The sequence below is a fragment of the Podarcis filfolensis genome, assembly GCF_964270895.1.
Source record: "Podarcis filfolensis genome assembly, chromosome: 1".
NCBI classification, from domain to species: domain Eukaryota; kingdom Metazoa; phylum Chordata; class Lepidosauria; order Squamata; family Lacertidae; genus Podarcis; species Podarcis filfolensis.
In genome coordinates, this window is record NC_139604.1 from 8,670,283 (window position 1) to 8,684,005 (window position 13,723).

The 13,723-nt window shown below is 44.2% G+C and overlaps 1 protein-coding gene across 2 annotated transcripts in view; it reads right to left on the reverse strand.

Moving 5' to 3' along the window:
- PARD3B (par-3 family cell polarity regulator beta) overlaps positions 1-13,723 on the reverse strand; it is a 624,466-nt gene that overhangs the window by 469,024 nt on the left and 141,719 nt on the right. For both annotated transcript variants that reach the window (XM_083626664.1, XM_083626663.1), the window contains exon 4: positions 7,054-7,163. In XM_083626664.1, coding sequence (XP_083482790.1) covers positions 7,054-7,163 — 110 coding nt within the window. The remainder of the gene's footprint in view (positions 1-7,053; positions 7,164-13,723) is intronic.

Consider the following 13,723-nt stretch of genomic DNA (forward strand, 5'->3'; position numbering starts at 1 on the left):
TGGTAACCTAGGTATAACTGCACTGAGCCCTTTATGTGCTATCAGAGTTGTGCGTCAAGGCCACACACACACACACACACACGGGTAATAAGGGCACAATGACACATGAATTAAGTTTAAATGTTAACAGGCAAATTTTGGCCACAACAACTTTATTGAATACAGGGGGGATGCGGGTGGCGCTGTGGGTTAAACCACAGAGCCTAGGACAATCAGAAGGTCGGCAGTTCGAATCCCCGTGACAGGGTGAGGTCCCGTTGCTCGGTCCCTGCTCCTGCCAACCTAGCAGTTCAAAAGCACATCAAAGTGCAAGTAGATAAATAGATACTGCTCCGGCGGGAAGGTAAACGGCATTTCCATGCGCTGCTCTGGTTCGCCAGAAGCGGCTTAGTCATGCTGGCCACATGACCCAGAAGCTGTACGCCGGCTCCCTCGGCCAATAAAGCGAGATGAGCGCCGCAACCCCAGAGTCACCCACGACTGGACCTAATGGTCAGGGGTCCCTTTACCTTTACCTTATTGAATACAGAATCTGAGCGGTATTGGCTTAGGCATTGGAACCCAAAACTATAACTGACCCCTGCCCGCCTTGCAGGGAGTCTGATAAGGGTAACCACCTGAAGAGGGAGCTGGGTCGATGGCAATCGACTTGAGCTGTACCCCGGGGCTCACAGTGGCTCCTCCGCGGGCTTCAGACGAAATTCAGGCCCCTGGATTCCTTTAACGGAATACCGTTGATCGTGAAGGAGGAAGTGATAACCACACCTTCCCTCCCCCCCCATCACTAATCTAACGCCTAACCACCAAACCTTACAAAGTTGAGATGATTGCTACGAGGTGCAAACTCACTGATAGGTTCTGCTGGTACATTTGAATCAGACTAATCTTGGTCCGTATAGTTAAAGCTATGGTTTTCCCAATAGTGATGTATGGAAGTGAGAGCTGGACCATAAAGAAGGCTGATTGCCAAAGAATTGATGCTTTTGAATTATGGTGCTGGAGGAGACTCCTGAGAGTCCCATGGACTGCAAGAAGATCAAACCGATCCATTCTGAAGGAAATCAGCCCCGAGTGCTCAGTGGAAGGACAGATCGTGAAGCTGAGGCTCCAATACTTTGGCCACCTCATGAGAAGAGAAGACTCCCTGGAAAAGACCCTGATGTTGGGAAAGATGTTGAGGGCACAAGGAGAAGGGGACGGCAGAGGGCGAGATGGTGGGACAGTGTTCTTGAAGCTACCAGCATGAGTTTGACCAAACTGCGGGAGGCAGTGGAAGACAGGAGTGCCTGGCGTGGTCTGGTCCATGGGATCACGAAGAGTTGGAGATAACTAAACAACAACAAAGGAGAAAACCAAGAGGGCAGTGCCAATCTGCCAAATGAAAAAATCCCTACCGGGCCCCCGATCCAAAACGGGCAACCAACCAAAGTCCATAGCAAGGCTAAAGACACACCTAAAGTAGAGGGTGGGTGGGCGAGTGTTTTCAAGGCCAAGAAGGCTCCCAGAGGCCCCTCAATTAAGAGGATCCAATTTATCATGAGGTGGACCAGCCCATAGGGGAGGTACCAACTCAATGGCTTTCCTCAAACCACTGTTGCCTCATTCCTGGGAGGAGCTGCAGGATGAGCTCTTTACACCACGGTTGCTACAGCCCCTCCTATACCACCAGTGTAACGTAAGAAGGGAGCCTTAACTATTTTACTCAATCCTTAAATTCATTATTTAAATTGTCAAGGGGAAGCCGAGCTGCATCTCAGAGATGCAGCCTTGATTTTAACATCGTACAACTACAAATTAAGCATAGAAGGCGTCTACATAATTCATTAATTACAGCTAGGCATACAACTACATTTTGTAATATAATGTAACGTCTCTGTCAAGGACATAACATTCTGCGCACATCTTTGAATTTAATTAGGAATACATGGGCAAGGATGCAAAACTTTCCAATCTGAGCAGAGCAACAGAAGAAGAGCTGAAAAAAAAATAAAATAAAAAAATCCTAGCAAGAGAGAGATCATTTTGAAAACACAGAGGCGCATAATATTTCACTCTCACAACCATGGCCTAATTGAACAGCTGGAAGTACACATTCTGAAACTATTAATTCTCTGGGTCAAGAAACACTCCATCCGTATGTGTGATTTAATGGTTTAAAAATTAAATAGTGCTATTTAAAAGGTAATTTACTCTGCACTTTTTTGAAACATACCGTGTGTGTGTGTGTGTGTGTGTGTGTGTGTGTGTGTGTGTGTGTTGGTGGATAAGTGATTGATATAGCTTTAGCTCAAATATAATCTTTTGAATTGCAACATTGTTTCATCTCCAAATGAACCCAGCCATATGAAATTATGTACAATGGTATCAATTGGCCTAGTACATCATACTATTATGCTAATGTTAAAACACTTAAATCACAATAGCTAATACTTTAAAATTACAATTAGCCGTATAAGAACCGGAGGCTTGACCTTTGTTCTTGTTCTTTTTAAAAGCAAGAACATGAAACATAAAAAGCTTCTGATTAAGTATGAACCTTTTTCCAAATTACAAATTATATACCCACAATGCATAAAAGGGAACCAATTTTGATATGCATAATTTATGTATAAATTCCTAGTAGGTGGAGCTATTAGAGCTTGCTACATATTGTTGCAACATATTCTAAAGTGTAGAGTGATCTTGCTATCAATCAATATAGCACCTAGACAAAACTTCTGAACCAACGTTTTTATCTTGTGCTGGATCCACAAATGCTCACCTTACAAGTGCAAGTAGATCACCATTCAAGGAACACCTATTCTATATCTTGTGGGAGAAAACAGAAACCCAATCCAAATATATTAACTCTTACATAGGCTCTAGCAGAACTGAACTAGTTGCTATTTTACTTCCACTCATGGTTCATTCAATGCAAACATGCGTGCTGTACACACAAATTGTCTCATGAATAGAAAAAGTCACATGGTGAAGTGTAAACAGAAGAAGGTCTGAGGTTGTTCCAAACTCTCAACAATGGAAGGTATTTTCATTTCATTTCTTCTTCTTTCCTTTCTTACACAACTCATTTGACCAATAGTGGTTCTGCAAGTGGCAATAAAACACCTACTTATGGCCACGTATTTGAGCTTATATATTATACATACGAATATTCATAACTATCTCACATCATTGGCTTGAGCTTTAAAATTAGTACATTTATTAGGTAAAAGGTAAAGGGACCCCTGACCATTAGGTCCAGTCGTGGCCGACTCTGGGGTTGTGGCGCTCATCTCGTTTTATTGGCCAAGGGAGCCTGCGTTCAGCTTCTGGGTCATGTGGCCAGCAGGACTAAGCCGCTCCTGGCGAACCAGAGCAGCACACGGAAACGCCGTTTACCTTCCCACCGGAGCGGTACCTATTTATCTACTTGCACTTTGACGTGCTTTCGAACTGCTAGGTTGGCAGGAGCAGGGACCGAGCAACGGGAGCTCACCCCATCACGGGGATTCGAATCGCCGACCTTCTGATCGGCAAGTCCTAGGCTCTGTGGTTTAACCCACAGTGCCACCTGCGTCCCTTGTACATTTATTACAACCTTCTAAATCATTAACTGTAAGGAAATACTACTTAATCCATTGACATGTTCAAGTCAACTGAAGCAATATTTAGGTCATACTTCAGGGCAACAGCAGACCTGACTTTTATTAATTGCAAGAAAACAATCTGGTTGAATTTGGAAGACTAGATAGAAAGCTCTTCTTGTTGGAACACAACATCCTCTTGGTAAACGTGTTCGGTAAATTGTTCATTTTTCCAAGCCTACATTTACATAGCCTACATTATGAATTTAGATCATGTGCCATTTCGTTTTCCAATTAATTATTTGTGATTGTGTATGTCAGATATAAAATAAACCAGGTAACATATTATTCACTATAGACGAATTCTGCTAAAGCAAAGTGTCCACACATCCGTCCTTCTGCCTATTATGGCTCACTAAGCTACAGCACGACACCATGAAACTCTTCTTAAAAATGATTAACCACAGATGGTACATAACACCAGTACAATTAGGGAAAATGTATAAAACTGGCTCAAACCTATGTTGGAAATGTCAGGAAAAAGAAGGGACTTTTTATCATATGTGGTGGGATTGCAGTAAAATTAAAATGTTTTGGGAAATGATATATAATGAGTTAAAGAAAATGTTTCATTTAACATTTGTGAAAAAGCCCGAAGCTTTCTTATTAGGGATTGTGGGGAAAGACCTGCCAAAGAAATTAAAAATTATTTTCATGTATGCGACAACGGCGGCAAGAGTCTTAATAGCACAAGGATGGAAGAATGAGGAAATCCCGACGAAAGAACTGTGGCAAGAAAAACTGATGGACTATGAGGAATTGGCAAAACTGACACACAAACTACGTGACAAGGCTAACTGTGATTTCAAAGACGAATGGGAACCTTTTATGAACTATCTGAAGAAGCAACAAAATGAACTGGACTCTTTGACAGGTTTTGAATAAACATTCACAAACTCTTTATTGTGATATATAGATAGATAATTTGAGGATCTTTATAATTTTATAACATGCAGATAGAAAGAGGTGTTGAGAAACCAGAGAAAGGAGCTGAGAGAAGTCTGGGGTTGGGGTGGGGGGTTGGGTTTTCTGTTTAGGGGGGAGGGAAAAAATGGAGGTGGGAAAACAATGTGGATGATGTATTTTTGTTAAAACTATTGTGTTGAAATTTCTAATAATTTTTTTTTTAAAAAAAAGATTAGCCAATGTTGCAATCACTCCCTTATTCAGCAAATCACATACATCAAAGTATTCTACCTTTATTTCACTTAAAGCGATACACATATCTGGTCTTATGCTCAGAATTTTTACAACGCAGGAAAGCATACTGAGCTTCTGTGATGGAAATATGAATTGCGTGTTCTGTATATAATTCTTTCATCAGCTTGGTTATAGAACTTGCAAAAAGCCCATGGCTCATTCTCTCAGATCTGGGTTGTTTTCCCCTGAAACATCTATACAGGGAATCCTAACCTTTACTGTACTTTCCTCTTTGAACTAAATCTAAATCCTGTGTCTCCTCTGAGCATCTTCCTGGTGGTGTGGCCTAACAGTGCAATATTAATTAACCATACTCCAAACTCAGCTTAATGTAGAAGATGTATATTAATGGGTCTGGGTGTATGCATGAAAAAAGAGACTTTACAGTTCATATGACCTTTTCGTTGCTGCGAATACACAAATATTACACGGGCATTTTCCATGTCATACATAGGGGGCTCAAATGATGGCTCCTTAAAAAAACCCATACATGTATCTTAGGAGTCCCAATCGGATCCTGTACTTGAGGCTAACACAATTGCCACATATCACTAATGTAAGAAATAATCAGAGGATTTATTAGTTTTGTCGTTTTTATCAAGTGTGCGAAACCCTTGGCCCTGAAGGCATTGCTGAAGTACAACAAGGCCAGTGGTCATGCAAGTAGTCCGACAACATCTGGAGGGCCAAAGCTTCCTCACATCGAATTTAAATAATCACACATTATGCAGTGAAAGAGTCTGCATTTTTGTATCTCATGTGATTGTGATTGTGATTGCTGTTAAATGCAGCACCAAAATGGTCTGGGTTCTGCACAGTGCTAAAAATGGCAACCTAACAGACACACACATTCGTACAAGAGAGGGAAACAAGAGAGTTAAAAGCAAGCCAGTCTTCTACTGTATTGTGTTTCATCATGAGAATTGTGTTTGCCTAATAACTACCATATTTTTCGCTCTATAGGACACACTTTTTCCCTCCTAAAAAGCAAGGGGAAATGTGTGTGCGTTCTATGGAGCGAATGCAGGGGGAGGCAGGTGGGAAAAGCCCCCAAGAGCCGCACACAAGCTTGGTGTGGCTCTTGCGGGCTTTTCCCCAGGAGGGAGAAGGGACTGACTGGCCTGCAGCCTGTCTGCTGCTCCCAGAGCTGGGGAGGGGGAAATCATATTTTTTTCCTTGATTTCCCCCTCTGAAAACTAGGTGTGCCCTATGGTCAGGTGCGCCCTATAGAGCGAAAAATACGGTATATATTTAAATGAAAACATGTGTGTATGAATAGGTGAATAAGGCTATGCCTGTCCCAAGTGGCTCCCCCCACCCCCGGATGTGTCTCAGGACAAATATCAGATGTCATAGCTTGGATAGAAAAAGCTGCTTTTTCAGAAGGTACCTCTGATTTCTCCCACAACTAAAGCAGAATATGCTACATTACTGTAAGGGAACTGCCATCAGCGCAGGGGCGAGGGAGGGGGGAAAGACGGATGGATTACAGAGAGCCCCCAAAGATCGTGGGAAGCAGCGCTTCCTCAGCGGACGAAGGAAGCCACGCCTCTAGTGGGGAGGAGATGCAGGGCTCGGAGGATGCAAGGCGGGGCCAGGACACCTTGCCTGAGCAAAGCAAGGAGGAGGGAGGTCCCCCTTTCCCCAAGCCTTCCTTGCGCAGTAGGCTTTCGCGCAGAGAGTGGAGGCGTAGGCTGGGGGTCAAGAGAGTACTCTGCTGGGGAAGGTTTAAGGACCGCCCACTCACAGATTCTGCTAGTGAATGAGCAAGACATGGAATAGAGGCTCTCTGCATTGTAAAGGTTTTTAGCACCAATAATAAAGCTCTAGAACAGACCATCTTGCCTGATTGCTCTCGAGCAACCACACAATAGCCATAGCAATTACATATGCTGTTGGAGATCCCCCCTCCCAACTCCTCAGGTGGATCATTTCTGAGAGCATGGAGGGCTGCTGTCGAAGGTGGAGCAAGGAGCCCCCTTGACCTAGTACGAAAAGCCACACTCACCATTTACCCAGACCATGCCAATCATTGGCTCCAGCCACAGTCATTGGCCCCCAACTGCCCACCCACTCAAGGCCAAAAAGGTTGTCCACCCGAGTTCAAGTGGAACTCTTCCTGTGATTCTTTGGAACAAGCTACTACCTGCTGCTAATTAATATTAATTTCTAAGCAGTCTGATATTACTAGGAACAATGGTAACAGAATTCAGAAGCACAAGATACCTACTGTCACGGATGTCTTCAGAACATGTTCATTGGTATTCAAAGCTCCAGCAGCAAATTCAGCAGGTGGGCCTAAGGCTGGATCACTGCTCCTTCTCACCAAAAGTGGTGTCCCTAAAGACAAAAGCAAAATTAAGGATAGAAATATGGCACTAGGAATTTAATTGATTGCAACATTTCCTGCATACACTCTAAAGTTGTTCTGCTTCTTCACATCACCAGTAAAAAACAAAACTGATCAGGGGACATGCTAAAATCCAATACAGCAGTTAGCAGGGGAAGTGAAACTGGTTGTTGTTGTTGTTTTTCAGTATGCAAGAGAAATGGGGGGGGGGCAATCTGGACCTAACTCCTCTCTACAACTCACAGAAAATCAGAACTTCTTAGGTCTTCCAACAGTTCCTGAATTACCACAGTTTTGTGTTTGCAATTGGCTAAGCTACCATTGTGTTTGGGATTATTGCAAAGTATTATGTATGCCAAAGCATGGAAGAATACACAGAAACCAAATAAGTTAAATAGAAATTGAGAAAATGTTGGAGCAGTGTAATGTGATCAATCTAACCACTGTGCAGAAGGATTAGGGAAAGTATGCAGAGGTGTGGAATCAATGGAACCTGGTAACTGTGTGCATTAAAAGGGAACTAGGAATATCCAGAAATGGGGTAAAATATTTGTTATTATAAACAAATACTGTTTGAATTTAATGCCCGCCCAGGAAGCTTCATTTTTAGGGTAAAAGTAAAAACAAGCAAATGAATATAGATACCTTTTCTGCGTATAGCCCTTTTTTAAACCTTTTTTTTAAAAAAATTGTACAACTTTGATACCATTTTGATAATTTGTATACAGTCATACCTTGGTTCTCAAACGCCTTGTGGCTTGAACGTTTTGGCTCCCAAACGCCACAAACCCAGAAGTGAGTGTTCCGGTTTGCGGAAGTTTTTTGGAAGCCGAACGTCCGACGCGGTTTGTGCTTGGATTTGATATCCCGCTTTATCACTACCCGAAGGAGTCTCAAAGCGGCTAACATTCTCCTTTCCCTTCCTCCCCCACAACAAACACTCTGTGAGGTGAGTGGGGCTGAGGGACTTCAGAGAAGTGTGACTAGCCCAAGGTCACCCAGCAGCTGCATGTAGAGGAGTGGGGAAGCGAACCCGGTTCCCCAGATTACGAGTCCACTGCTCTTAACCACTATACCACGCTGGCTCTCCACAGGAAGCTCCTGCAGCCAATCCGAAGCTGCACCTTGGTTTCTGAATGTTTTCAGAAGTTGGACAGACTTCCAGAACGGATTCTGTTAGAGAACCAAGGTATGACTGTATTGCATTGAGCTGCTTCACATAGTACGGTAAACCAAACTCTGGCTTAGCGGTACCACATGAAGGTGAAGGCTCCAGGAGATAGACTTGCACCCACTTGGCAACAAAAAAAAAGGACCTAGGTGGAGCAAAACAGCTGTAAGGTCCTCTTGTGGGAGCCTACACAGTCCCTATAAGCCATAGCTTGGATTACCATATGCAATAAAAGACATTTTAAACTACTGTAGCATATCTCCAACAGGTCCTCAAATTCGTTTGTACTTTTATCATTGCCAATGTACTCTAAATGCCATTCATCTTCAAGACCAGCCAAAAAACTTCAGATAATTCAGAAAAGCAGCTACCATGCTGTGTCAGCTGAAGTCTTGTGAAGTTTAAGGGGGGGAAACTAGTCTTTCTTCTGTCTAATGTGGTAAATGTGGTGATTTTTTTTTTAATTTAAAAAACTTAACTTAAAACACTAGAAATGAAGTCCCCCCCCCTTTTAAACTGTTTCCAGATTAATTTACACTTGGAGTAGTGCCAAGAATGAACGCTAATTGGCCCAAAATGATTTTATATCACTTACAAACAACTGGAAGTAGGTTTATGAAACTGGAACGCATCTGCTATATTAGCTAGAGGATTTAAAAATGCAGTGTTCTATTTTTGACTAATATAGACGCAAATAAATGTACTTGAATTTGGAATTTGGCATGATATACGTATAATAAAAATGTGCAGGTTTATGTGTGCAAGTGTGTGTGTTTGAAATATACTCTTAAGAAAATGCATTCAGATCGGCTCGCTGATAAAAAATGTTTGATCATCAATACAGAGGTTCCAAATTCCAGTTGGTTTCTGCCCTGTCATTGGTTCACTGAGATCAATCAGCAAGATAGTGTGCATTGCCCAATCGCTTCCACTTCATTCTCCTAGAGTGGGAGAAACAAACCAAGATAACGCAATTAATCTTGGCTTTCCATTACACCTGAACCCTTGACTGCGGTTTGTTGCCCCCTAACAAGCCACAAGTGCCAGTGAGCCTTAAACCATGGTTTGTTGTTGGCTTATAGATCACAGCTTCTTATGGATCAACAAACCACACACCTTGTTTTGGATGTAATGGAAGGTAAAGGTAAAGGGACCCCTGGCCATTAGGTCCAGTCGTGGCCGACTCTGGCGTTGCGGCGCTCATCTTGCTTTACCAGCATGTGTGACCAGCGTGACTAAGCCGCTTATGGTGAACCATAGCAGCGCACGGAAACACCGTTTACCTTCCCCCCAGAGCGGTACCTATTTATCTACTTGCACTCTGACGTGCTTTCGAACTGCTAGGTTGGCAGGTCACGGGGGATTCAAACCACCAACCTTCTGATCAGCAAGTCCTAGGCTGTGTGGTTTAACCCACAGCGCCACCCGCGTCCCTGATGTAATGGAAACACAAGCTTAAATGTGGCTTTCAGGCTTGCTTCTTCTGCTCACACCGGTGAAGATGTAACTGGCAACAAATGAGCAGCAATACTTGCCTATTGTGGCATGTAACAGCCAGTGCAATCTTATACTACTACTACTACTATATTATTTATACCCCACCCATCTGGCTGGGTTTCGCCAGTCACTCTGGGCGGCTCCCAACAGAATATTAAAAACACAATACAGCATTAAACATTAAAAACTTCCCTAAACAGGGCTGCCTTCAGATGTCTTTTAAAAGTAAGATAAGTTGCTTATTGCCTCGACATCTGATGGGAGGGTGTTCCACAGGGCAGGCACCACTACCAAGAAGGCCCTCTGCTAAGTTCCCTGTAGCCTCATTTCTCACAGTAAGGGAACCACCAGAAGGCCCTCAGAGCTGGACCTCAGTGTCCGGGCTGAACGGTGGGGGTGGAGACGCTCCTTCAGGTATACTGGGCCGAGGCTGTTTAGGGCTTTCAAGGTCAGCACCAACACTTTGAATTGTGCTCAGAAACGTACTGGGAGCCAATGCAGGCCTTTCGGGACCAGTGTTATATGGTCTCGGTGGCCAATCCCAGTCACCAGTCTAGATGCCGCATTCTGGATTAACTGCAGTTTCCGAGCCACCTTCAAAGGTAGCCCCACGTAAAGTGCATTGCAGTAGTCCATATCTACACAGAACTAAGACCCATCAAATTCGATGGTGCTTACTTCCAGGTTAGGTGGGTATAGGATTGCAGCCTAAGTTAAAGTTTACTCCACACTCTTATAAGAAAATGATTTTGTCCCTAGTCCTACTCATTTTCTTTGTTTTACATGTGTCGTTTGGATGCCAATGGCAGGTTGACCAAGCAAATTCTATCCCTTTCCTCTATGACAGCAGTTTCCAATTAGCTAAGTACTACAGACCTCCTGTTTTTCAAAAGCCAAGCTATGGACCCCCCTACTTTAGAAAGTGTTGATATATTTATGGTAGTTTTTGCTATGTGAACGGTGCCGCTATGCCCTCCAACGTGTCCCAGGGCAAAACTGTGCCACATGTCTTCCAGTGTGAGTCACGTGACCCAAGCAACATCATGCTCCCGCAAAGAAGGGTGCCCCAGACAGTTGACGGGAACGCGCCACGGAGCCCCTGTGTGCTGGTCCCGGGGGGTTACCGTGCGGTGTGGTCTGAGTCCAGTCCGAGGTCGAGGGTGTGGTATGGGGGCTGTCCATCAAGACTGAAGCAGGGTCCAAGGCAGGGAGTCGGGGGAGGTCAGGAACTCTGGCAGAAGAGCAGGACAGGGTGCAGGCAGGAACAGGTTACCAACAATGTTGCTCCCGCAACCTGGGACTGGGTGAGCTGGCCTTTATCTCCTCTGAGGCATAGGGCGGCCCCGGTCCACAGGTGACTCGCCTCTCCTGGCTGGGAGGCGAGCACTCCTCCTGCGGGAACTTAGTTCCCTCCACCTCTCTGCCCTGAGCCTCTGCAGCTCAGCAGAGGCTGGAGGGTTACTGGACCCAGAGGCAACCTCAGCTTCCTCTGACGGGGCTGAGAGTGGAGCACCTGCAGGCAATGGGTCCTCCATCACCTCAGGGGCCAGAGCAGACTCAGCTGGTGCCTGCACCTGAGGATCCGGCACAGGTGAGGGCCCTTCAGGTTCAAGCCCCAGCCCCAGCTCAGCCGGCCCTGGAGGCGGGGACTCCTGTGCAGGCTGGGATTCCTCAGGTTCAGCTTCTGAATCCGATTCCCAGGCCATCACACCCTGGGTGAGTTACATGAACCACCAATTGGGAAGCACTGCTCTACAGTATATTTTGTAGGCTAAATATTGTATTGGCTGGGTGTGGATGAAAAAGGAAACTGAGTTCTTATACCAAGGAGCAGATTTTGGCCAAACCATTGCATTTTATTATTTCCCCCTAAGTTTTCCAACTTGCAGGCACGCCTTCTGCCTCTTGAGACTCTTCCCTATTAGTAAGAAATGATGCTAAAAAGTTTAGCGTGGTGGAGACCAAGGAATGCAATGTAGCGCTTGAGCTTCCTTTTCTAATGGAGGAACTGGGGTTGATGCCAGCTCTAATTACCCCTTCAATGCCAAGTACTAAACACTTGACAAACTTTTTTTTTTAATTGCCAGAATAAATCCTGCTTTCTATGCAGCCTGATTTTCTTTTTCAGCTTGTGTTTTAATTATTCAGCACTCATTATGTCACATTGCGTTATGAAGCCAAGTCGGAGAGCCAATGCGTAGGCTCAAGGACAACTAGACCAATCAGCTGGAACAACTCGTGGTGTAGTGGTTCAGAGCAGTGGACTCGTAATCTGGTGAACTGGGTTTGATTCCCCGCTCCTCCACGTGCAGCTGCTGGGCGACCTTGGGCCAGTCGCACTTCTCTGAAGTCTCTCAGCCTCACTCACCTCACAGAGTGTTTGTTGTGGGGGAGGAAGGGAAAGGAGAATGTTAGCCGCTTTGAGACTCCTTAGGGTAGTGATAAAGCGGGATATCAAATCCAAACTCTTCTCTTCTTCTTCATCCAACTAAGTTCTACTTACAAACAGACCCACTGAAATTAGCTGGCCAAACCCATGCCTGATGTTTTAACAGCGCTAAAGCACAGGGAGATGGTTCCTGCCAATCTACAACAGGAGGCGAGGCAGCTACAGAGCATGTCTGGTGCTGAAGCTGCTTTTATATGACTCCAAATACAAAAGCCCTGACTGACTCCATCTACAAAAACTGCTGAACAGCTTTCGGTCTGTGATATTGTTTAGGATGTTCGGTTGGGTTTTGTTGTTGTTGTTGTTATTGATATTTATTTCAATGGTTCTACTCTGAGTAAAGGTAACAGTACCCCTGACCATTAGGTCCAGTTGTGACCGACTCTGGGGTTGCGGCGCTCATCTTGCTTTATTGGCCGAGGGAGCCGTCGTACGGCTTCCGGGTCATGTAGCCAGCATGACCAAGCCGCTTCTGGTGAACCAGAGAAGCGCATGGAAATGCCGTTTACCTTCCCGCCAGAATGGTACCTATTTATCTACTTGCACTTTGATGTGCTTTTGAATGGCTAGGTGGGCAGGAGCAGGGACCAAGCAATGGGAGCTCACCCTGTTGATTCGAACCACCGACCTTCTGATCAGCAAGTCCTATGCCCTGTGGTTTAACCCACAGTGCCACCCGTGTCCCTTTTCTACTCTGAGTAAGTCTAGCAATTAATACAACCCACTAGATTTATACTTGGGAAGAGAAGGCAGTGCATGTGTCGACTGAATCATGTTCATTTTGGGGAAAATCATAAAACACTTTGCAGCATTAATGTTAAAGCAATGGCCTGATTCTCTTTCCAAAAAAAGCATAAACAGTGCTTTTTTTCTAAAAAATAAAATAAAATATTTAGGCCTACTCTCATTTTCCTACTCATATTGAAATACAGCCCCTGAATGAGGCCAAACTTAGATTCACAAAATCCTTACGGGTATGCGTACCCCTGCGTACCCCCAGAAAAAAAGCAGTGAATATAAAAACCTTTCTTCCAATTTCAGTTGTGTTATTTCGAGAATGGAAACATCTTTGGCAAAATCTTAAACCAACCCTGTTAAAATCTTACTTTTTTTTATTTACATATTCATTAAAATACGCTTTTTCTATTATTCCAAGAGGTCCTTGCTGTTTGAAACTTTCATACAATATGTTTCTAAAACAGAAAAGTTTACCACCTGATATAAATCTCAAACAAAAGGGGGAAAATCCCCAAGAAAGTACTTAGATTTTTCCTCTACGCAACAACAGCGGCCAGAATAATTTATGCCCAAAGGTAGAAAAACAAAAATAGTCCAGCAAAAGTAGACTGGCAGAATAAGCTAACAGAATACACGGAGCTAGCAATGTTGACTGCAAAGAGAAGAAATCAGGATGAGTCGGATTTTGAAAAAAG